The 26,722-nt window shown below is 30.5% G+C and overlaps 1 protein-coding gene across 1 annotated transcript; it reads left to right on the top strand.

The window, feature by feature from the left end:
- The first annotated feature begins 17,250 nt into the window (after positions 1 to 17,250).
- Positions 17,251 to 18,689, top strand: LOC124934855 (nuclear poly(A) polymerase 4-like). Its single transcript, XM_047475353.1, has one exon. The coding sequence runs from the start codon at positions 17,283 to 17,285 to the stop codon at positions 18,687 to 18,689; it is 1,407 nt and encodes a 468-aa protein (XP_047331309.1). The 5' UTR covers positions 17,251 to 17,282.
- The last annotated feature ends 8,033 nt before the right edge of the window (positions 18,690 to 26,722 follow it).

Below are 26,722 nucleotides of genomic sequence, written 5' to 3'. Positions count from 1 at the left end.
TTATTAAAAATTAAGTTATATAAGTTTTAATTTAATTTAATTATTATATTATATATTTTTATATTAAAATAATAATAATAATAATTGATTATTTAAGTTGATAAATTGAAAATTTATATTATTGAAAAGAAATTTGACGCGTAAATTTTAAATAATAAAAAAATCAACCACTAGGGGTGAGCATATCTTGAGTTGATTGGGTTGAGTTTAATTTGGATTCGGTTAGGGTTACTCAAATTAAATAAATTTAATTTAATTTTCTTTTATCAATCTAATATAAACTAACCATGTTTCAACTCCAATTTATTTTCTTCATTTTTACTCCGTTGATCACCATTATAGTCAAATATAAAATAATAAAAAATTTTAAAACTCATTAATAATATATTTATCATAGTCTAGTCATACCTAACTAACTTATCACTAATATTTTAAAACTCTTTAATGATTTAATTTGTTTATGAAAATTAACCTAGTTTATAATAGTATAGACTTGATTTAGTTTAAAGATTTAAATATTATTTAAATAATTCATATTAATTTCACCTATTATTTCTTCAACTAATTTAGTAATTAAAATATTAAAATAATTTTAAAAACATCAAAATTATATTAAACAAATAAAAACGTATAAGAATGCCAAAGACATATTAGAATGAGCAAAAAACAAATTAAACGGACCAAAAATGTTAAATGTGTCACAAGTGTGTTAAACGGACCAAAACGTGTTAAACATGTCAAAATATGTTTTTTTGGAAAAGAAGGGACAACAAATTAAGCCTGTGGTCCGCAAACACACTTAACCATTTAACTAGGCGCAAAACTTGTCGTCTGACAGGCTCGAACCCAAGACCTTAAGGTGAGAATATTTACCTCTTGTTACCGCTAGTTAGAAGAGGGGATGAAAAATGAGAAAACGGATTAAGTATGTAGCCCGTAAACACATTAAACCATTAACTAGGTGTATAAATTACCGTCTGACGGACTCGAATCCAAGACCTTAGGGTGAGTATTCACCTCTTATTGTTGCTAGACTAGAAGAGGAGATGTGACAATACGTGTTAAATGTGCCAAAAATGTGTTAAAGGTGTCAAAACGTGTTAAATATGCCAAAAACGTGTTAAACTTATAAAAAATGTGTTAAACTTGTCAAAAACGTGTTAAACGTGACAAAAACGTGTTAAACGTGACAAAACATGTTAAATGTGTTAAACATGTCAAAAGTTGTTAAATGTGTCAAAAACGTGACAAACGTGTTATAAATGTGAAAAATGCGTTAAACATGTAAAAACGTGATAAAAATGTATTAAACATGTAAAAACGTTTTAAATTTGTCAAAAAAGTGTTAAATGTGCCGAAAACGTGTGAAATTGATTAAAACGAGTTAAAAAATATTAAAAAAAAACTTAATAAGCCAGTAAAAACAGGTCAAGCAAATTAAATATTAGATAAATGAGTTAAAAACGTATTAAATTAGGTAAAATGAATCAAATAATTATTAAATGGATTAAAATGTGTTAGCCAGGATAAAAACGTGTTAAATATTAAATAAGTAAAAAACGTAATAATATGTTATAAACTAAATTTGAGTTACCCAACTCAACAAATATTATTCATTAATATGGGTTCAATAATAATAAATATTATTCATTAATATGGGTTCAATAATAATAATAAGTTAACCAAATTTAATTTGGTTGAATATGATTGGAGTAATATAAGTTGAATATATCCATTTGCACAACCCTATCAACACTTGCCCATATAACTTTTAATTCATCAGTTTTAGGAATTGTTAAAATTTTATTTAATAAGAGTAATTATAAATTACAAAAGAAAGAAGCGTTTCAGTATTCTTATAATATATCATATATAAAGATTAATACATGCCAATAATTGGTTTCAATGGCTTATTTTTGTTTTAAAATATTAATTCCAAACGAATTTTATTTATTTCCTAATTATATTATGAAATATTTCCAAACTTGTTTTAGTTATTTCCTAATTATGCAGTTAATTCAAAATCTTCTAAAACTAATTAATAAAATGCAACCAGCCAATTAAGAAACAAATTTAATTCCTAAAATAAACTCTTTGAAATATGCGGCACCCTATAAATATACACTTTAGGGTATTTTCCAATAAAAACATAATCCACCTATTTCAATTGTATTCATTTCTAAAAACTTTCTAAAGCACTCCTACATCGGCAATTGGAATTTGAAGAATTCAAATCACATCAGTAAAACAACCGGTCAGAGAAGACACCTGAAACGAAGAAGTGTCCCGCATTATGTAAGCGTGTTCTGTTTTCTTTTTATCATAAGTGGTCATTCAAGTTTCAAGTTTAATTTTATAAACTTCAATTTATAATTTTGAGTTTATATTCAATTATATTATTTAAATAATAATGTGACAGACAAAACAAATAGCCAAACAACATTATTGTTATGGATCATCGGAATATTTTAGGTAATAATCAATTATACAATCATAAAATTTATTCAACAATAATCTTCATTATATTTAATATTATCACCGTATGCGGAAGGTTGACTATGCAACTAGATTCAGATACCTTTGTAGGAGATTCAACGACAGTCTCTTTTCCTTTTCCAGGGACCTCATCAGGTTTAGGTTTAGGAAAGTACATAGGTTCGCGAAAATTGATGTTAGGGGCTCCTTTTGTTGATCTCATAATTTAAAAAGGGGTCTTAGGCTTTTGAAATACTCCTTCTGGAAAAACGGATAGAATGCCCTTCCCGATAAAATTTATTGCATTTCAGTAATCTTGGCCGCGAGAGGCTCAACAACCGGCAGAGTAAGACCCTGCTCAGATAATACAACAACAGCAGACGTTGGAACAATGGTCTTCTCTATTTCAGAGGGGATAATGCTAGCAGTCTCAACAACTGTTGGCATTTCAATAACATTGGAAGCGACAACAACCACTGACATTTCAATAACATTGGCAGCGACAACAACCGCTGACACTTCGAGACGGACAAGCGACGGGACACTGTCATCATTTTTAATAGTTGGACCGAACAGTCGGCCCACCAACGTCTAATGGAGTTAGACTGCCACGTCTAACTTCACATCCCATTAGACTACCACGTATAATGGAGTTAGACTGTAACGTCTAACTTCATATCACTTCAGACTAATCTGAAGGAGTTAGACGTCCACATCTAACTACGTGTCTGTTAGACTGGCAAGTCTAACTACGTATCTGTTAGACTAGCACGTCTAACTACGTATCTGTTAGACTGACACGTCTAACTACGAATCTGTTAGACTAACACGTCTAACTACGTATTTGTTAGACTAGCACGTCTAACTACGTATCTGTTAGACTAACACTTCTAACTACGTATTTGTTAGAATGACACGTCTAACTACGTATCTGTTAGACTAGCATGTCTAACTACGTATCACGTCTAATTAGTCTGCTTAAACCATGTCTAAGTTAACCAGATCAAATGCACCTGCATAGAAAAAATTAGATGACTTAACTTTGTTTACACCAAAACATCATCAAAACTCAATTGATTAATATTTAGCATTTCTGTGAATTAACTCTTTACTTAATCTATTCAAAGAATTTTCTTCTAAGTTAATTAACTCTAAATTTTTCCCAATAAAATATTTTTACATAAATGTGTTAGTGGTTTTATATGAACGTTTATATATATTTAATATAAAATAATTAAACCCCTTGAGTGTTGTAAATACATGTGAAACAAGTCTCATCAGATAGCGCTTGTTTCATATTTTTTTTGTAGGGCTTACATGAACGCATAAATGCTTTTACATAAACGTATAAATATTTTTACATAAATGTGTTAGTGATTTTACATAAACTTTTATATATATTTAATATATAATTATATAAAATAATTTGTTTAAATATCTTACAAATATTTTTTAAAATATTTTTTTTACCAATTCATTTAAACATCTTACAGAAATTTTTGAATATGTTGGTATATATAAATATTTAATATATAATTATGTAAAATATAAATATAAAATAATTAAAATAAATTTATTTAAATATCTTACAAATAAATTTTGAAATAATTTGTTTTACAAATTTATTTAAATATCTTACACATAATTTTTTTTAATATGATATATATATATATATATATATTTAATATATAATTATATAAAGTATAAACAAATTAATTTAAATATATCACAAATAAATTTATACATATATTGTTATATATATTTATATAATATATAATTATATAGACGGTAAAATAATTAATATATATTTAAAGAGTCAAATAAATCAAGCTTTATTCAGTTTTACATTGTAAAACCATGTAAAAATATAGTGTGCTTCTCAACCTGGTAATGTAAAACGGAGTGAAGCGAAGGAAGCTTCACTCTTTTGTGCTTCTCATGAATCCGAAAATAAATTCGGGTTTCGGATATTTCTCTTTTTTCAATCCACTACTTAATTTAATAATAAAATAATGAAGTTACATTCTAATTGGTCTAAAATAGGAACAGACAATTCAGTATCAGAAGATCTGCAATCTAGATTTTCATCCAGCGTTCAGAAACGCGCCATATAGCCGACTGTACCCTAGCTCGCGCGTGCATGCTGTATCAAATAAACTAACGGGATGAACTAACTCCGTTAATCAAGACCGTTGACCACGGGCGGAATGTGAACGACATTAGACAAAACGACATCGTTTCAGTCTTCTTTTTTCGTTGGAATGGCAACCTTCACCAGAAACGCGAACTCGCTGATTGCGTTTCTTCCAAAATCTCTAGCTTCATCTACATGCGTCCTTATCTCTTCAAATTTCTTCCACGTCTTCGCCTACAATAGCCCCCTTGCTAGGTTGTACAACTCGCGCTAAAATAGGCTGCCACAGCTGTGGATAAGATTAGGGAAAAGATCGTTGGAATTCAATTTCTACTTGAATTAGACTTCCTCAACCGACCTCCCTCGACTATAAATACCCTCATAAGGTTTCTACACCAAATCATCAAACAAACATCAATCAATCACGACCTGAACAAAAGGTTTGAAGATTCTAACGAATTGTTTTTTTTAAACCTGCTTCGAGGATCCAAACTTCGATCCAGGCCTTGGGATAGCTTCCAATACACTCCAGTAGTGTTTTCCAGTTGTTGGTATGCTTCCATATCATTTGTATCATGATCTGTGTTTCAAAATTTTGAATTTTTTCAAATCTTCTTGTTTAGTCGGGTTTGATCTGTTCTTGAGCTTAATTGTTTGATTTCTTTGTGTAGAATCATTATATATTTCATGTGTGATTTTTTTTGAAATAAAACATATCAAATCAATTTAAATCAAGAATTTCGAAAATTTAAATTTGAAAAGTGGATTTTTTTAAATCTTATGTTCTTGAGTTTAATCGGATTTTCTTGATTTAGTTAGTTGATATAAATGTTTGTTAACATGTTAGAATGATTTTCAAGCAATTGTAATCACGTTTTGATCATGTTCGATCAAACTAAAGTTTTTAAACTAAATTTTTTAAAATTTTGTGTTCTTAGTTTTAATATTAATTTGTTTATCTTGTTATTCATATTTGTTAACATGTTAGAATGATTTTCAAACAACTGTAACATCGATTTTATCATTTTTGATCAAATTATATTTTTCACTAGTGTAAAAGAGGTCTATAGCGACAGGAAATATTGTCGTCGTTGTTGTTAACTTTACTCTCGCTAAATGTCAACCACCAAAGTAAATTAACATGTCGTCAGTCGACGCTATTGGTTTCGTAGTTAAAATATGACTACAGAACTAAGTATTGCTGCTAAAAGGTGGCTACATGAGTAAATTACTGTCGCTAAAAGGGTAACTACTGGAATAAATTACTATTGCTAAAAGGCTTAATACATAAATTTAAAATAGTCACCAAAAGACTACTATATTTATTATTAACAAAAAATGAACATAAAAAAAAAAACGATTTTGAAATACAATTTTCTAATACTAAAATTAAATATTTATATTACCCACACAAACAAACATAATATTTCTATATGTACAAATTTTGTTTAAAATTCAAATTTAAACTCTTGTAACATGTTGCATTCAATCTGTTTCTCAATCATCTCTTTTTACAATTGTAATTCATAGTCATCAAAGTAATCCTTGCCAAAAATCAATAAAATTAATATGATCATTAGCCTATAAAAAATTAAGTCTTTTTAATCCAATGATCAAATAGTTTAATTTGTCTTAATATACCCATTAAGAATTTAACATTATTCTAGAATTTAACATTATTCTAGAATATACCAATACAAATTTAACAATATAATCATCATGACGCTCCATAAATATGAATTAAGTAATTGTCTATCAATCAAGCATTTCTTAATTATGTTAAAAAAAACTCAAATTGTTCCATTTTTTATAATAATGATCCTAGAATGAAACATTTCAAAGAAAAAAATAAGCCTTAAAGTTCATGTGAGAAGAATAGGTGAATCTTGTATTTAACAAAACAATGTAAAACACGTCAATTTAATAACTATTTTCAAGAAATCACCCTCAAAACTGTACTTAACTATAATCTGAAATAGCATATCCGAACTAAAAATGTGAAGGAAAAATAGTATTTTCTCATTATAATATGTGCAGGTGTTATAACATTTATAAGGAAGTCCTTTGTTTGATAGAAAATAGTATATCTAGAACTATCCAATGTAAACATAATAATTAAACATTGATTGGAAGAGCCTTTTCAAATAAAACACTTGATAAAAGTTCAAACCATTAAGAGTATGTAATTAAACCACAAAAACATGTTTTTCTCATGTTTTAGTAGACAAAGTCAATAATACTATTGAAAACATCAATGAATTAGCTACTTGAAGTAAAACTTACTTTATAATGATATTTCATTGTATTGTTGTTGTCAAGGTTGCTACTAGTCAACTGATCGGTTGGATTACCACTCCTAAAATGAGGAGTAAGAAGTGAAGCCCGTTATGAAATTAGATAATAAAAATCTAAAGAGTATTAGTAAATAAATAACAAGGCATTCATTAAACAATAAAATTATAAATAGTTATACAACTCTTCAAAACTTTGACACTATTAATCAATATGATATAAACAATAAAATCATGTTCAAAATGTGAGGAAGAAAGAGCTTTTGTGCTTTTAGAGAATCTTTACTTTGGAGAACTTGTAATTCTCGAGAATTGATGGGTAGTTAACTAAACTGTAAAAATGCAGCTTCTAAGATCTCCAATGAAACTTAAATAGTTAACACCCTCAATTCATAAACATCTAAATGTATTGAAGGTCAAGAAACCTAAAAAGAACATATGATTACCTTCAATAAAACTATTATCACCCATCCAATTCAGTGTAGGTGTAAGGGCGTCACTGTTTCAAAATACCAAAAACAATTAACAATCATGTATATATATGAATATTAATAATGAATAACATTGAAAAATTGAACTTAAAGAATTTCCTCAAGAAATAATAGAAGATGCTACTGACGTATATTCAGATGAGAATGTGAGCATATACATGATGAGAACATGATGAGAACATAAAGAAAGATTTGAAAGAAGCGATGTATTATATGTCAAAAGTGTGTATAATTAAGCGGTGTTTACCATATAAGTGAGGAAATCTCCATATGTGAATACACTTATATGCCTTATAACAAATGCATAAATCAAACAAAGAAACCCATGTCTTATTATGCTTTAATTAAGAATGGCATTGGAATAGGCATATTAGATTTATTAAAATCACACTACAAGATGAATATAGGTTTGCAAAACCAGAAAAAAAAAATGTATATTAATCGAAATAGACATCTTCATCAAAAAAAAAAGAAAGAGCATGTTATTGTCATGTTATTGTGTTTTTGTAGTATAAGGATGAACTCAAAACCTTATTGTAAATTCTTAACAATGTTTGAAGTCTTTCAAAAGAATGTTTATTACAGAATCTGTTTCTCAACAACTACCTCATTTCTTACATGTCCCACCTTCAACAACTTAGTATATAAATACACGTCAATAATTTTATTACAGTCTAAAACCATATTTCAAAAGCTTCTTCTACATCTAAATGTTGCCATATACAATTTTTAAAATCAAATCAAATCAAAATCAGAACAATTTCGTATGCGCCAAATATTCCCCTGTTTCAACACTTTTTGTTTGCATGAGTAATAAGCTAGACCACTAAGCAAATAAATTACACATATTTTGTATTTAATCTTTACAATGACATGTGGAATGCAGGCAAAAGAAATGAATTTATGATACAAACTATGTACTTACATCTCTTCAAAGTTTCATAGTTGTCCAATATTGACCTTACAATACAATAGTTGGAACAAAGAGGCATGTAATTCAAGTAAGGTAGTAACCAAATAAGTATAGTAAGAGTCAATTAGTTGCAAATAATTGATAAGATGTCTCGTTCATTTTCAAGCATATGAATTAAGAACTTGAGAAACGTAGATAGTAGATCAAATAGCCAAAATACTCACTAATGCACTATAATTACCTGCAATTTTCAGACGAATCTTCGACTTTCGATCAACAAATAGACACAACAAACGACCTTCGATATCCGACACACCGAAGATGACCTTTGATTATTGCGAATTGCAAATATGCGATTTGAGAATGAGAGTTTGCGATTTGAAAAAATGACAACAGTTAGTCTGATTTTCTAGAACGTGATCGCGCAAGAGAGACGTGGAGAGGGAGAAATGAAACCCTAGTGTGTCGAATGTTGAGAGATATGATTATTGCCAGCGGGGTATAAGTTACGAGGAGTGATAGGGGAGGGAATTTGGGAGAGAGAAACATGTCATCAAGAATAAATGGTGAAGAGAGATATAGAAAAGAAAAATTTTGTTGTTTTTTTCAGCTAATCAAATTACTATCTCTCAAATTTTCTCACCCAAATTTTTTCTCCAATCATAAATTATATTAGGGTGTGTTTGATGAGGGAGAATTAGAATTGGAATTGGAATTGAAATTCTAATTCCAATTTCATGAGAATTGGCATTAAATTACAATTCAATTCCTATGTTTGGAAACATTATAGAATTGTAATTCAATTCCAATTCATATGTTAGGAAAAATGATAGAATTGTAATTCCATTCCAATTCCTATGTTTGTAAAATAAAATATCGGTTCAAAATATTAATTTTTTAAATATGTTTTTACATTTTTGGCACGTTTAATACGTTTTTGACATGTTTAACACATTTAACACGTTTTTGACATCTTTACCACGTTTTTGGCACGTTTAACACGTTTTTTGTACGTTTAAACACGTTTTTGACATGTTTAACACATTTAACACGTTTAACATATTTTTGACATGTTTAACATGTTTAACACATTTTTTACACGTTTAACACGTTTTGGCACATTTAAACACGTTTTGACATGTTTAACACGTTTTCACACTTAAAACACATTTTCACACGTTTAACATATTTTTCACATTTTTGGTATGTTTAACATGTTTTTGACATTTTAATACGTTTAACATGTTTTTCACACATTTTGATAAGCTTAACACATTTTTCACGTTTTTGGCACGTTTTTAACATGTTTAACATGTTTTTCACACGTTTAACATGTTTTCACGTTTTTTGCACGTTAAACACGTTTTTGGCATTTTTAACACGTTTTATACATTTTCACAAGTTTAACATATTTTTCACGTTTTTGATATGTTTAACACGTTTTTGACATTTTGTTATACTTGAAACTATAATTGAGCCTTCCGAGTTCTTGATACCAAGAATCGGATTCTTGATAGTTGGGATCGAGCGTAGAATTCTATACTCAAGCGCAACGGATATAAAGTGAGAAGAGAATTCGAGATTAAGGAGAGAAGAACCAAATGTGAGAAGAGAAATACTACTAGAATATACCTAGTAGTCCAAGATAGGGGTCCAAGACCGAGAGAATAACTTAGAGTAACAATTTTCACAAGCTTCAATTCATAGCCCAAAAAGTGGGGTGTGCATCAACATTTAAAACGGCTGAATTACCCAAGAGTAGTCGGTTACAAACTTGTTACAACAACTTGTAGAAATAACAGAATTCAGTTTTGAGAGAAATATAAGAGAAGGGAAACAAAATAGAATTATTCAACAAAAAACATAAACTGGCCCATGTGCACCCTAGGACCGATGCATTGATTTGTGGACCCTAACATTATCTCCCCCTTCAAAGTTCGTCGCCCTCGACGAAAAAGAACGTGGACTGGTCAGCCTTTAATGCGCATCCTCAAAACTTCAAAAAAGGCTATTGCTTCGGTCGGGCTTCAGCAAATTCAGCAAGGGTCACAGCATAGGACCGGACTTCTTAAAAAACTTTCAACAGAATCGTTTCAATAGTGGTGTTGGCCGGGTCCTTGTAGTCTTTTGCACTACCGGGTCACTCGCCACTCCGCCCATGTAAGGAATTTATGTGCACCCAAGGTTGAGTTTTTCGTTGTTTAGAGCTGACCTTTGTTGCTTCAATGTCTCCAACGCCTGGTGCAAAAATAATTTCTTCCAGCTTCGATTATACTCTATAGTGTCTTCAAAAATCCAGGCCAAGTCTTTTTCCCGAACCAGCTTAATAGGGGCCGCAAAAGAGCCATAACTACTAATTATTCTCCTAACTTGTGGTCGGTCTTCGGGTTGCTGGAATAGAGCATTGAACACCTCAAATAGTTGCTGGAGATCTTCAGGAATATCTTCCAAGGTCATTGCCGCAAGGGAAACAGTTTGGCCTTCAGGCTTATTTTTTACTTGCACTTTGGCAGCAACCCTACATTTTTCCAAAGTCATTTCCAGTTGGTTACCATGCATCAAAGTGGCCTGAGACCGAGGAATACCCTTTAGGACCGTGGATTTGCCTTGCTTCTCATAAGATAGGGTCATCTTTTCGAAGTTCCAAGATGAGGGACCTAAAGTAATCAGTCATTCAATGCCCAACACAATATCATATCCGTCCATGGAAATTACCTTCATTTCTATTTGATAGTCATTGCCTTCCATCGACCATTTCAAGTCTTTGCAAACGCTAGAGCATAAAAGATTGCACTCATCGACCACTCTAACCGATTGCACCCGGGTTTCTATGCTTTTGTGGTCTATTTTCTCCAAAATCCTTCTATTGATAAAATTGTGGGTGCTGCCTGTATCGATCAAGATCACTACCGACAGGTTCCCAACTTTGCCAAGAATCTGGAGCGTTTGAAAAGCTTTAGAACCGGTCAATGCATGTAAGGATATGGTTGGTTCTTCCCTTGGCTCGAGCAACGAAGGTAGATCATCAAAAATAGGTTCTTGAACGAGTTCTTGGTCTTCTTGATGATTGGCCGAGACTAGAATAACTTTGATTTACACATATGGTTTGGTTGCTATTTTTCATTGCAAGAGTAGCATAGGCCCTTCTTTCTCTTTTCATCCATTGAGACCGGATCAAGTTGCTTAATGTGGCCTTGGTTTGCACTTGAAGAGGACTCATATGATGAATTCTTGATATCAGTATTGGTGCTCGGCCAGGCTGTATTAATATTGGATGGCATGGGCAGCAACGGTGCTTCAACACTGTACAAGTTCCCACGTCTCATTAAGGACTGATACATTGCTTCTTAGACTTTAGTCATGGCCATGGCTTCGTTTAGAGAATCCGGGAATCGCAACCTGATGTAGTTTGCAATCTCCTCCCTTAGACTGGACAAGTAGCAATCTATGATGTATTTCCTTGGCATGTTGTAGAGTTTTTGAGAGATCGACATGTATCACAGATTATATTCTTGAACCGACCCAACCTATTTCAAATTCATCAGCTGTCTCATTGGTGTGTCGTGTATAGACAGCCCGAATTGAGTCATAAGGTCTCTCTTGAACACGTCCCAAGATAAGGCCTCCATATGGTTGCGATTTTGGAGATAAGATCCATACCACATTCTTGCTTCGCCAGAAAAGTGAATGGGTGCAATTTCTAGTTTCGTGGCATCCCTAGTTTTGTCCACCCTGAAGAATTGCTCGGCGAATATTAGCCAGCCCTCCACATCCGACCCATCAAACCGAGGAAAATCGACCTTGGTTAGCCGAGTTGGATGAACATAGTGTGTGTCACGATTCTGGCCAGGGTGTTGGGGCCTAAACGGGGAAGAACCGTGGCAAGAATTATCATCGTAGGGTCTGTGGCGGGGTTCTTGAACATTTCCAGATGCCCCGCTCTCAAAGGCTGCCATTCGTTCTTCAGCCGCATCCAATCTTCGGTCTATAGCAGCTTGCATCGCAGCTGTTTATTAGGACAGATTTTCAATAAGGGCCCTGAGCGTATCCATTTCTGACTACTGGCGAGTTTCTACCATTCCGAGAATTGACCAGCTCTGATACCAATATGTTATACTTGAAATTATAACTGGGCCTTCCGAGTTCTTTATACCAAGAATCGGGTTCTTGATAGTTGGGACCGAGCGTGGAATTCTATACTCAAGCGCAGCGGATATAAAGTGAGAAGAGAATTCGAGGTTAAAGAGAGAAGAACCAAAGGTGAGAAGAGAAATACTACTAGAATACACCTAATAGTCCAAGATAGGGGTCAAAGACCGAGAGAATAACTTAGAGTAACCATTTTCACAAGCTTCAACTCATAGCCCAAAAAGTGGGGTGGGCATCAGCATTTAAAACGGCTGAATTACCCAAGAGTAGTCGGTTACAAACTTATTACAACAATTTGTAGAAATAACAGAATTCGGTTTGAGAGAAATGTAAGAGAAAGGAAACAAAACAGAATTATTCAAAAAAAACACAAACTAGCCCATGTGCACCCTAGGACTAAGGCCTTGATTTATGGACCCTAACACATTTTAATACGTTTAACATGTTTTTCACACATTTTGACAAGTTTAACACATTTTTCACGTTTTTGGCACGTTTTTAACATGTTTAACATGTTTTTCACACATTTAACATGTTTTCACGTTTTTTGCACATTAAACACATTTTTGGCATGTTTAACACGTTTTACAAATTTTTGACACATTTAACACATTTTGACACGTTTAACATGTTTATCACACGTTTTTCATGTTTTTGGCACATTTAACATGTTTTTGATATATCTAATATATTTAACATATTTTCACACGTTTTGATAAGATTAACATGTTTTCACGTTTTTGGCACGTTTAACACATGTTTTACATGTTTAACACGTTTAACATGTTTTTCACACATTCAACATGTTTTTCACACGTTCAACATGTTTTTGGCAAGTTTAACACATTTTAAACATGTCACAAGTGTGTTAAACGGGCCAAAATGTATTAAACATGTCAAAAAGTGGTAAACGTGCAAAAAAATTTATCAAACGTGTTAAACGTGCCAAAAATGTATTAAACTTACCAAAACGTATTAAACGTGCTAAAAACGTGAAAATGTGTTAAACATGTTAAACGTGTCAAAAACGTGTTTAACATGCCAAAAACATAATAAACGTGTTTAATTTGTTAAACGTGTCAAAAACGTAAAAACATATTTTTTTTGGAGGGGGGGAAACAGCTTAGTGTCATTTCATTAAAAAAATCCAAAAGAGGGATAAAAAATACAAAAGTTTAAGATCATATCTAGACAATTTCTAGATTTGACAATGAAACAATAATTGAATTACAAAGAATAACAATAATCAATTAGAGCCTACATCGTTTTTACTTTTATTCTACTGGTGACCTTCTCAAACGAAATATCCCATATCTAACAGAGTTTTCTATTCTCTTCATTCATTTTGATTCCTCTCTAGGATTGAATGAGTGCATTTCCATCTGAAGTTATATCTCTCCAAATATCTTCAGCGGTTCTACTTCTTCCACTGTGAGTTCTTGAATTTCTTTCTTTACAAATATTGTAGATTACTGCTCCAAAGTAGCATTTCAACATACTTACATAGAAGGATCTTCCTTTTGCTTTATTCTTCATTCACTCTTGGATTTCTTCCCATATTCCTAGAAAGTTGATGATATTCATGTTTGTAGCATACATCCTCCAGATATGTATTACAAAAGAGCATTCCCCAAATAAATGGTTTATGCTTTCCTCAACTCCCAAACATAGAACACAGTTGATATCAGGAATGTTTATGTATTTTCGAATTTTGTCTTTTGTTGTCAACTTTTTCCTGTATACCAGCCAGAGAATAAATTGGTGACGAAGAATAATCTTTGGAGACCATACCACATTATGCCAATCTACCTCTTGTCCTCTTGTTCTAACCATTTCCCATGTCTTTTCTATAATAAACTTCTCATTGTTTTCTGTTTTCCAGCATATTTCATCATTACTTTCATTGAGTTTCTTTTACCTCATTAAGTTTAGGATTCTATCACCTTCTGGAATACGCCTCAAAAGTTAATCACGTTTACATTCATAGACGTCTCTAAATGAGTACTTGATGTATTCTCTTCTAACTCTGTTTCCTTGTATTTCTTCTTTGAATATAATGAAAATATTTTCTAGCCAAAGATCATGCCAGAATAGTACCCCTCTTCCATTTCCAATTGTGGTTTTCACCATTTGAAAGACATCTTTTCTTGTTTTTAGGATTTTCTTCAATGACCATGCCATTCTTTCATTGATGTTTCGTGTCCAAATAAAAACGTATTAAACGTATCAAAAATGTGTTAAACATGCTAAATAAGTGAAAAACTTGTTAAACGTGTCAAAACGTGTTAAACGTGTCAAAAACGTGTTAAATATTTTATAAATATGTCAAACGTGTCAAAACGTAAAAAACATGTGAAACGTGCCAACAACGTGTTAAACGTGTTTAATGTGTTAATAACGTTTTAAATGTGTTAAAAACATGAAAACGTGTCAAAACATGTTAAACGAGCCAAATATGTGAAAAACTTGTTAAACATGCCAAAATGTGAAAAACGTGTTAAACGTGTCAAATTGTGGTAAATATGTCAAAAACGTGTTAAACGTGTCAAAACGTGTTAAACGTGCCAAAAGAATGATAAACGTGTTTAATGGGTTAAAAACGTGTTAAACGTGTCAAAACGTGTTAAACGTGCCAAATACATGATAAACGTGTTTAATGGGTTAAAAACGTATTAAACGTGTCAAAACGTGTTAAACGTGCCAAATATGTGAAAAACTTGTTAAACGTGTCAATGTGCCAAAATGTGAAAAACGTGTTAAACGTGTCAAAAACGTGTTAAATGTGTTAAAAACGTGTTAAACGTGTCAAAAATGTGAAATCGTGTTAAACGTGTTAAACATGCCAAGGACGTGAAAAACGTGTTAAATGTGTCAAAAACATGTTAAACGTGCCAAAACGCGTTAAACATGTCAAAAACATGAAAACGTGTGAAAAACGTGTTAAACGTGTTTAATGTGTGAAAAATGAGTTAGACATGCCAAAAATGTGAAAAACGTGAAAAACGTGTTAGTTTGGAATTATAATTCCGACCTAAAAAGATTGAAATTGAGAACTCTCAAATTACACTTTATTGAATTCCATTGGAATTCTAATTCCAATTCCAATTTTTAATATTAAAGTGTCTACCAAACATAAGAATTGGAATTGGACCTTCTAATTCCAATTCCAATTCCAATGCCAAATCTAGGGTTATCAAACATACTCTTAAGACTAATTCAGTTTAGGTTATTTGAGATTTTATTTTTAAATAACATAAATTATTTAGAGTTATTTTAAAAAATATTTATGAATATATATATATATAATAAAATAATTATCATAAACAAAATCTATGACATTTTAAACTTAGGAATATATATTGATATATAATAATAACATATTTTTTATAAATAAAATATATGATAGTTACTGTCCCAAAAATATTTCCAAACTGGGAGCAAGGAAAGGTGGGCTTCAAATTTTGAAGTTCATAATACTACATAGAATAGACTATTGATCTAACCGCAGGTAATTTAAAATTATTATTAAAATTTTGTATATTAAAAGTTTGACAACGGTACAATAAACTCGTTGCTATTTATATATAATTAATTATTATTTTATTGATTAATTAGTAATCTTAAGATTTTTATTTAAGAAGTAGCAAAGATAATTCAATTTAATTTATCACTAAACATCCTTGCTATTATCTTTTTTACTAGTGTTTAAAATTTTTTAAATTTTGATTTAATTTTAAAAAACTGTTTTGAAGTTTGAATGTTGTTCTTATTTTAGTTGAATTCAACTATATTAATCATTTCAGAACTAATGAAACAAAAATAAGACCCTAAAATAGTCTCATTTAAAAAATCCTAAAATTTGACATATAAATAGCATTATTACATAAGTATATTATTTATTAAAAAGTAATACTACATGCCAACAATTGGTTTCTGGCTTATTTTTGTTTTAAAATATTAATTTAAAACTTGTTTTTATTTATTTCCTAATTATTAACTAATTCCAAATTATTTCTCTAATTATGCAGTTAATTTAAAATCTTTTAGATATTTCCTAATTATGCAGTTATTCCAAAATCTTCCAAAACAAAATCTTCCAAAAAATTAGGAATATGCAACCAAACAATTAGGAAACAAATTTAGTTCCTAAACTATATGAAATCTGCGGCAGTACTCTACAAATACACACTTTAGGGTAATTTCAAAAATACAGAATCCATCTATTTCAATTGTATTCATTTCTCAAAACTTCGTAGAACACTCCTACATCAGCAATTGAAATTTGAAGAATTCAAACTGCCCATCCACCAACAAGTAGATCTCAGTTGTCCTTCATCATGTAAGCCTTTTTCTGTTTTGCTTTCTTCTTTTCATAAGTGATCATGTTTTAGTTTGTATAAACTTCAATTTATAATTACTCATTTGAATAATGTAACAGATAAAATAGATAAAAATTATTGTTGTCACGATATCATCATAATATATATAATAAATTTGAATTAATTATCTCTAATTTGATTTGGTTGTTTGAAGTTTGTGAGTTCAATTCATCTTTTCTAATTAAGGTATTTTGGGTGAATTAGTTTTTGGAAAAGATGGACGCATCAGTACTAGAGAAGCAATATGACGTTACGAAGGCAATATCTACTACTAAACCAACTAAGGCTGATTTACGTAGAACTGCAGAATTAGAAAAGTTCTTGGAAGATGCGGGACTTTATGAAGGCAAGTCGGAAACTTCTAAGAGAAAAGTGGTCATTGATCGTATCAAGGAGATAACAAAAGTTTGGGTGAAACAACTGACACTTCTAAGAGGCTATACAGAACAAATGGTGGAGGATGCAAATGCCTTAATATTTACCTTTGGCTCTTATGGACTTGGGGTACATGGTCCTGGAGCTGATATGGACACTTTATGTATAGGGCCTTCATATATCAATCGCGAGGAAGATTTTTTCGTTATACTACATGGAATGTTGGAAGAGTTGGTAGAAGTGACCGATTTGCAGCCCATTCCTAATGCTCATGTTCCAGTTATGAAATTCAAGTTTGATGGGATATCAATTGATCTTCTTTATGCTAGTATATCTCTTTTGGTTGTCCCGGAAGATCTGAATATATGTGATGTGTCAGTCCTATACAATGTTGATGAGCCAACTGTTCGGAGCCTTAATGGATGTAGAGTTGCAGATAAGATTCTTAAGCTAGTTCCAAATGTGGAGCATTTTCGTACAACGTTACGCTGTTTAAAGTTTTGGGCTAAAAGTCGTGGTATTTATTCAAATGTCACCGGTTTTCTTGGAGGGGTGAACTGGGCTCTCCTTGTTGCCCGAGTTTGTCAGCTCTTTCCGAATGCTGCACCCAACATGTTAGTTTCACGTTTTTTCAGGATGTATACACAGTGGCATTGGCCAAATCCTGTTATGTTATGTGAAATTGAACAAGAGGAATTGGGTTTTTCTTTTTGGGACCCTCGTAAGAATCCTCGTGATAGAACTCATCATATGCCAATCATAACTCCGGCTTATCCTTGCATGAATTCTAGCTACAACGTTTCAATGAGCACCCTTAGGGTCATGATGGAGCAGTTCCAGTTTGGCAACAAGATATGCGAGGGAATTGAGATGAACAAGGGATTAAAATGGAAAGATTTGTTTGAGCCGTATTTGTTCTTTGAAAGTTATAGAAACTATCTACAGGTTGACATAGTTGCTGCTGATAATGGAGATTTACTTGGTTGGAGAGGTTGGGTTGAGTCCCGGCTGAGACAACTGACTCTGAAGATAGAACGAGATACCTTTGGAAAACTGCAGTGCCATCCTTATTCTAACGTGTATCTGGATCCATCTAAGAGTTGTTCTCATTCTTCATTTTTTATGGGTCTGCAAAGAAAGCAAGGGGAAATAGTCCAAGAAGGTCAGCAATTTGATATTCGTGGAGCTGTTGATGAGTTCAAGCATGCGGTCAGTATGTACATGTGGTGGATGCCGGGGATGGATATCTCTGTTTCTCATATTCGGCGAAACCAGATTCCTCTTTATGTTTTCACAACAAATAAGATTAGGCCCAAATCCCAACAAGAAGGATTGTGTATGAAAAGAAAGGTGGACCAGATCGATCATCAGGAATCTCTAAAGAAGCGGATATCGAGTCGCCTTGAGTCTAGTATAACTAATTCAAGTATGGGGTTGATGCACCAGGAAAAAAGAAGCAGTTTTATGTTATTGATGGTTTAGTTAGTTTTATATGTGTAAACTTGAGACATTAGAGAATTATCAATATATATATATATTTTAATTATTTTCTTTCTTATCCTATTGTATATATTTCTATCTCCTAATTAATATATATATATATAAATTTCAAGGATTATAGAACAATATTATTAATATTAAAATGTGATAATAGAATATGTAGGTGTTAATTTGAGAGATTAAATAATAATGGATCAAAATGTATAGAATAAGTTTGTTAGTGCATAATTCTTAAGTATGGTGGAAATCAATAAGGGTGTGTTTGATGAGGGGAATTGGAATTGGCATTGAAATTGGAATTCTAATTCTAATTCCATGGGAATTGGCATTAAATTACAATTCAATTCCTATGTTTGAAAAAATTATAGAATTGTAATTCAATTCCAATTCCTATGTTTGAGAAAATGATAAAATTGTAATTTAATTCTAATTCTTATGTTTGTAAAAAAAAAAATATCAGTTCAAAATATTAACTTTTTAAATATGTTTTCACGTTTTTGGCACATTTAATATGTTTTTGACATTTTGACACGTTTAACTCATTTTTACACGTTTTTGACATGTTTAACACATTTTCACACTTAAAACACATTTTCACACGTTTAACATGTTTTTCACGTTTTTGGTATGCTTAACATGTTTTTGACATTTTTAATACGTTTAACATGTTTTTTACACGTTATAACAAGTTTAACACGTTATTGGCACGTTTTAAACATGTTTAATACGTTTTTCACACATCTAACATGTTTTTCACGTTTTCACAAGTTTTTGGCATGTCTAACACGTTTTACACATTTTTGACACGTTTAACACGTTTTGGTACAATTAACACGTTTTTCACGTTTAACATGTTTTTCACACGATAAACATATTTTCACGTTTTCATACGTTTTTCACGTTATTAATACGTTTTTCACATTTTTAAACACATTTTTCACGTTTTCACACGTTTTTCACATATTTAACATGTTTTTCACGTTTTCACACATTATTCACGTTTTAACAAGTATAACACGTTTTCACGTTTTCACACGTTTTTCACGTTTTTTACACGTTTTAACAAGTTTAACACATTTTTCACACGTTTTCACACACTTTAACAAGTTTAATACGTTTTTCACGTTTTTGGCACGTTTTTAATATGTTTAATCCGTTTTTCACGTTTTTGGCACGTTTTTAACATTAATACGTTTTTCACACATTTAACATGTTTTTCACGTTTTTCACACGTTTAACACATTTTTGGCATGTCTAACACGTTTTACACATTTTGACATGTTTAACACGTTTTTTCACGTTTTGGCACATTTAACACGTTTTTCACACGTTTAACACGTTTTTCACATTTAACACGTTTAACATGTTTTTCACATTTTAGCACGTTAAACACATTTTTGGCATGTCTAACATGTTTTCCACATGTTTTCCATATTTTTGACACATTTAAATGTTTTCACGTTTTGACAAGTTTAACACGTTTTTCACATATTTTTCACGTTTTCACATGTTTTTCATACGTTTTAACACGTTTTCACGTTTTTCACACATCCTTCATGTTTTTAACACGTTTTTCACTTTTTGGCGCACTTAACACGTTTTTGATATTTTTAATATGTTTAACATGTTTTTCATATGCTTTGATAGGTTTAAAACGTGTTAAACATGTCAAAAATGTAGAGACGTGTTAAACGTATCAAAAATGTGTTAAACGTGCCAAATAAGTGAAAAACTTGTTAAACATGTCAAAACGTGAAAATGTGTTAAACGTGTTAAATGTGTTAAAAATGTGTCAAACATTTTAAAAACGTAAAAAACATGTGAAATGTGTCAACAACGTGTTAAACGTGTTTAATGTGTTAAAAACGTTTTAAACGTGTTAAAAACATTTTAAACGTGTTAAAAACGTGAAAATATGTTAAAAACGTGTTAAACGTTCCAAACATGTGAAAAACTTATTAAACGTGCCAAAACATGAAAAACGTGTTAAACGTGACAAAAACGTGTTAAACGTGTTAAAAACGTGAAAATTATGTTAAACGTGAAAAACGTGTTAAACATGAAAAATGTGTTAAACGTGACAAAAACGTGTTAAAAACCTGAAAATCATGGTAAACGTGTAAAAAACGTGTTAGACGTGTCAAGGACGTGAAAAACGTGTTTAATGTGTCAAAAACGTGTTGAACGTGTCAAGGACGTGAAAAACGTGTTAAATGTGTTAAAACGTGTTAAACGTGTCAAAAACGTGTTAAACGTGTTTAAAACGTGAAAATCATGTTAAACGTGTCAAAAATATGTTATGCGTGTTAAGGACGTGTTAAACGTGTCAAGGACGTGAAAAACGTGTTAAATGTGTCTAAAACGTGTTGAACGTGAAAATGTGTTATATGTGTCAAAACGTGTTAAAGTGTCAAAACGTGTTAAAGTGTCAAAAATGTGTTAAACGTGCCAAAAACGTGTTAAAAATGTCAAAAACGTGTTAAACGTGTTAAAAACGTAAAAATCATGTTAAACGTGTTAAAAACGTGAAAATCATGTTAAACGTGTTAAACGTGTCAAGGACGTGAAAAACGTGTTAAACGTGTCATAATTGTGAAAAACGTGTTAAATGTGTCAAAACGTGTTAAACGTGTCAAAAACTTGTTTAACGTGCCCAAAATGTGTTAAAAACGTGAAAATCATGTTAAACGTGTCAAAACGTGTTAAACGTGTCAAGGACGTGAAAAACGTGTTAAATGTGTCAAAAACGTCTTAAACGTGTCAAGGACGTGAAAAAGTGTTATATGTGTCAAAACGTGTTAAACGTGACAAAAACGTGTTAAACATGTCAAAAATGTGTTAAACGTGTTAAAAACGTGAAAATCATGTTAAACGTGTTAAACGTGTCAAGGACGTGTTAAATGTGTCAAGGACGTGAAAAACGTATTAAATGTGTCAAAAACGTGTTAAACGTGTCAAAAACGTGTTAAGCGTGCAAAAAACGTATTAAAAACTTGAAAATCGTGTTAAACGTGTCGATGACGTAAAAAACGTGTTAAATGTGTCAAAAACGTGTTAAACTTGCCAAAATATGAAAATATGTTAAACGTGTGAAACGTGTCAAAAACGTGTTAAATATGTTAAAAACGTGTTAAACGTGTCAAGGACGTGAAAACGTGTTAAGTGTGTTAAAACATGTTAAACGTGTCAAAAACGTGTTAAACGTGTCAAAAACGTGAAAATTATGTTAAACGTGTCAGGGACGTGAAAAACATGTTAAATGTGTCAAAAACGTGTTAAACGTGTCAAGGACGTGAAAAACGTGTTAAATGTGTCAAAACGTGTTAAACGTGTTAAATATGCCAAAAACGTGTTAAACATGTCAAAAACGTGTTAAATGTGTTAAACATGTCAAAAACGTGTTAAACGTGTTAAAAACGTGAAAATTATGTTAAACGTGTCAAAAACGTGTTAAACGTGTCTAGGATGTGTTAAACGTGTCAAAGATGTGTTAAACGTGTCAAGGATATGAAAAACGTGTTAAATGTGTCAAAACGTGTTAAACGTGTCAAGGACATGAAAACGTGTTAAGTGTGTTGAAACATGTTAAACGTGTCAAAATCGTGTTAAACGTGCCAAAAACGTGTTAAACGTGTTAAAAACGTGAAAATCATGTTAAACGTGTCATGGACGTGTTAAACTTGTCAAAGACGTGAAAAACGTGTTAAACGTGTCAAAACTTGAAAAACGTGTTAAATGTGTCAAAACGTGTTAAACGTGTTAAATGTGTCAAAACGTGTTAAACATGTCAAAAACGTGTTAAACGTGCCAAAAACGTGTTAAACGTGTCAAAAACGTGAAAATCATGTTAAACGTGTCAAAAACGTGAAAATCATGTTAAACGTGTATAAAAACGTGAAAATCATGTTAAACGTGTCAAAAAAGTGAAAATCATGTTAAACGTGTCAAAAACGTGTTAAACGTGTCAAGGACGTGAAAAACGTGTTAAATGTGTCAAAACGTGTTAAACGTGTCAATGACGTGAAAAATGTGTTAAATGTGTCAAAACGTATTAAACGTGTCAAAACGTGTTAAACGTGTCAAAAACGTGTTAAACGTGCCAAAAACGTGTTAAACGTGTCAAAAACGTGAAAATCATGTTAAACGTGTCAAGGACGTGTTAAATGTTTCCAGGACGTGAAAAACGTGTTAAATGTGTCAAAAACGTGTTAAACGTGTCAAGGACGTGAAAAACGTGTTAAATGTGTCAAAAAGTGTTAAACGTGTCAAAATCGTGTTAAATGTGCCAAAAACGTGTTTAACGAATTTAAAACGTGAAAATCGTGTTAAACGTGTCAATGACGTAAAAAACGTGTTAAATATGTCAAAAACGTGTTAAACGTGTGAAAAACGTGTTAAACGTGTTAAATGTGTCAAAAACGTGTTAAACATGTCAAAAACATGAAAAACATGTTAATTTGAAATTACAATTCCAACCTAAAAAGATTAGAATTGAGAACTATCAAATTACACTATATTAAATTTCATTGGAATTTCAATTTCAATTCTAATTCTTAATATCAAACAAGCCATAATGAATTTTATTTAGTATTACAATTATTAATTATTTTTACCCTACAAAAATTCATAAAATATAATAAATATTTGTTATTTTAATTTATAATTTTCTCATATATGTATATTTTAAAAATTATATAAATTAGAAAGAAAAAAAATTGTAAATATATAATAATACTTAACTATAAATTATTTTAACAATGTGAGGTTCTTTTGTAAATTTTCACAGGTTTCAAGGTTTCTTTTATATTTAACTATAAATTATTTTTTACTCACTATAGAGTTCGATTAGAGAAAAAAACTCCTTGAGGAAGGAGATGCTTATCAGCTCCGTGCCATCTTTTGCTTTGAGCTTTTGGTGATGGAGATGAAGATGGAGATAATGTTGTCCTTTTTTGGATCAGCGCACAACGATAAATTGTGCCGATATTTTCTAATTTGAGCTTTCTCTTTAATTTTCTTTTATACAAGTGACGACTAAACTCTTTTCTATTTTGAACATTTTAGTTAAACAATGTAATTCATGATCTTTATTTATATATATAAGGAAATATACTAAAATGTATTACATCATTTCATGTTTTAGTATTTTAGGATATTTATAGTTCTGTTATAATAAAATTCTTTAAAAAAATTATTTGAATTTTTTTAAGATAAATTATTTTTTTTATTTAAAATTTAAATTTAATAAAATAGGAATTTTTTTAATATGATAATTAATAATTTAACTAATTTATAAAATAATAATAATAATAATAATAATGATAGAAGGTTTAAAAAATGTTTCAACTATCAAATCAGCTTACAATAGGTTGATGTTGGGTTATTTAGATATTTATTTATTTTTTTTAAAAAATAAATATGATTATTTTGTTAAAATCGGTGTCGACTATAGAGACGGGGTTTGACTATAGTTAACAACTTTCAACTTTCGATTTGAAGTTAATCATACGAAGGAATAAGATTTATTTCTATTCTTCACAAAGCTTCGCAAGCTTTTGAACAAGTTCAAGTGCGGAACAACTTGCTGGATTTGAAGCGTCAGATGAATGAATGCAAGGAACGGAAAAGAAATAACACCGGTAGTTTTTATGGATGTTAGGATATAAAAACTCCTACGTCACCCCTTCTTCCACAATAAGAAGGATATTCACTAGAAGACTTTAATTTATACAGCAACTTCACAAACCTGGTCAGAAAATACAGGATTTAACAACCGCCTACTTTTGAACTTCTAGCTAACTCTTTGTTGAACAGAACAACCTCTATTCAACTTACAACACTGAAATTTCACACAAAAAGAACAGTAGATGAATTATAGAATGATCTCAGGAAGAGTGAGTACAGCGCTTAGTGATTCTCAATTCGTACAGAGTGTTCAGCAAATAAGCAAGAATTCAAGAACTGAGAGCAATAGTACAAGCGCGAATGACTCAGTTATCTAGTGATTCGTTCGTTGTCCTTGGATCACCTTTTATACTTGAAGTGCACCAACGGTCAAATCATCTACTTGGACACGTGTCAGCACATCGTTGGTAGGCCGCCAATAGTATGAGATAGTACAGTAGAGTGTATGTGTTGTGATCGTGGCCGTACCAGACTGATAGTGTTCCAAATATTCTCTAAGATCATGGTGTATAGGGTAGTGCAGAACGTGAGCGGGAATATTAAGTACTTGGCACTTGGGCAATAAAAGCGTGTTCAGCTGTTTGGAGATAGACGACTGATAAGGAAGCTTAGTAGATAGACATATGCTTCTTCAGACGACCGCTGAAGCAAGGCATCAGACGCCCTATTCAAACGTCTGATGAAGTCGGACGACATCCGACTACGCACTTTTTCAGACTAGCACGTCTAAGAAGATTAGACGACGTTTAACTGCTCTTTTTTCGTACTACCAAACAAATTATAAATCTTAGAACTAATGACATTTATGTCATATGTGTAAATTATATTTAATAATAATTAATTAATTAAGATTTTAATCTATATATTAGAATATTAGTTGCTAATTAAGTTTTTTTTAATTTCATGAAAAATATATAGAATACGAAAAGATTGAAGATCTTGATTATGAGCACTATTATTATATTGATTGAATAAAGAATTCACTAAAATAATAGTTTTCTTATCTACAAATCTCCTAGGTTGACAAAAGTCAAGAAAAATAAAAGTGAATGATTATTTTTTTTTTGAGTGGGGGGATTTTCTATTGTTTTGTATATTTTTTCAAATAAATATATATATATATATATATATATATATATATATATATATATATATATTTGGTTTAAATCATAACAAATTTATAATTTAAATCATTTTACTAATTAATAAAAATATGAATTGGTTTCAATATAGTTTGAATAAAACAAATTAAAAAATATTTATATTTTTGTGGTGTTCATTAAAAATTATTCAATAATATTTTTTTTATAATTAATTCATTTATCAAAAATTATTTGTATTTAATAAAAAAATAAAAAAGTGAATTAAGTATATTATATATATAACTTAATATTTATATATATATAAATAGAACTATAATTTAATTAAAGATTTGTTTATTATATTTAAAATTTTAATATTATAAAAACACAAATTTGTTGTTACTAATAAATAGAAGGAATGAACTTGTTCAAGTAATGAAAAATGGGTTAGTAGAGAGAAATAGTATATAAGAAAAAAAAATAGTTCAATTCAAAATATTTTTGATTAATTGGATTGTTTAAATTCAATTCGAAATAAACTCAATTTAAATAAACTCAATTCGAATTTAATTCAAACCGAAATAGTTAATCCAATTTTTAAATTCAGATTCGGTTCGGATTAATCCATCAAATGCTCACCTCTAGGATAATCCAATTTAATATTTTCTTATCTAACAACTTAATTTTCTATTTATTTTATTATTTAATGTTTAATATGTTTAATTAAAGAAAAAAATAATATTATTAAATTTTAATATTATAATTAATTTTGTTTATTTATAATTTGAATCTGAATAAAAAAAATTGTTGCTTAATTATACGAAACTACGTAAAATATAGTTTAAAGAAAAAGAAATTGAAAAATATACTTTTATATAAATACTTAATCTAATATGAATTATATTTAGGATTTTAATTGAATTTGGATTAATTAATTCAATATTCATCCTTATCTATTAGAGATAAATATTTTGTTTTTGGGAAAATAGATTAACAACATTTTATTAAGAATTCAAAAATAGAAGAAATTATCAATGATTAAAATTAGACAAACTCTAATTTGATTAAAAGAATCAAACTGTTTTAAAGTATTTGATTAGAAAAAAAAAATTATATATATATATATATATATATATATATATATATATATATATATAAAATGATGCTTAATTTTTAAAGTGTCTGGATTGACAGGTCGAGAGCTGTGGTTAATTTGGATACCTCTAGCATATATAAAATTAAATATGG

Source organism: Impatiens glandulifera, chromosome 4, assembly GCF_907164915.1.
Source record: "Impatiens glandulifera chromosome 4, dImpGla2.1, whole genome shotgun sequence".
Lineage (NCBI taxonomy): Eukaryota > Viridiplantae > Streptophyta > Magnoliopsida > Ericales > Balsaminaceae > Impatiens > Impatiens glandulifera.
Note: the sequence above shows the minus strand (reverse complement) of the source record. Positions and strands in the feature narration are given on the sequence as shown.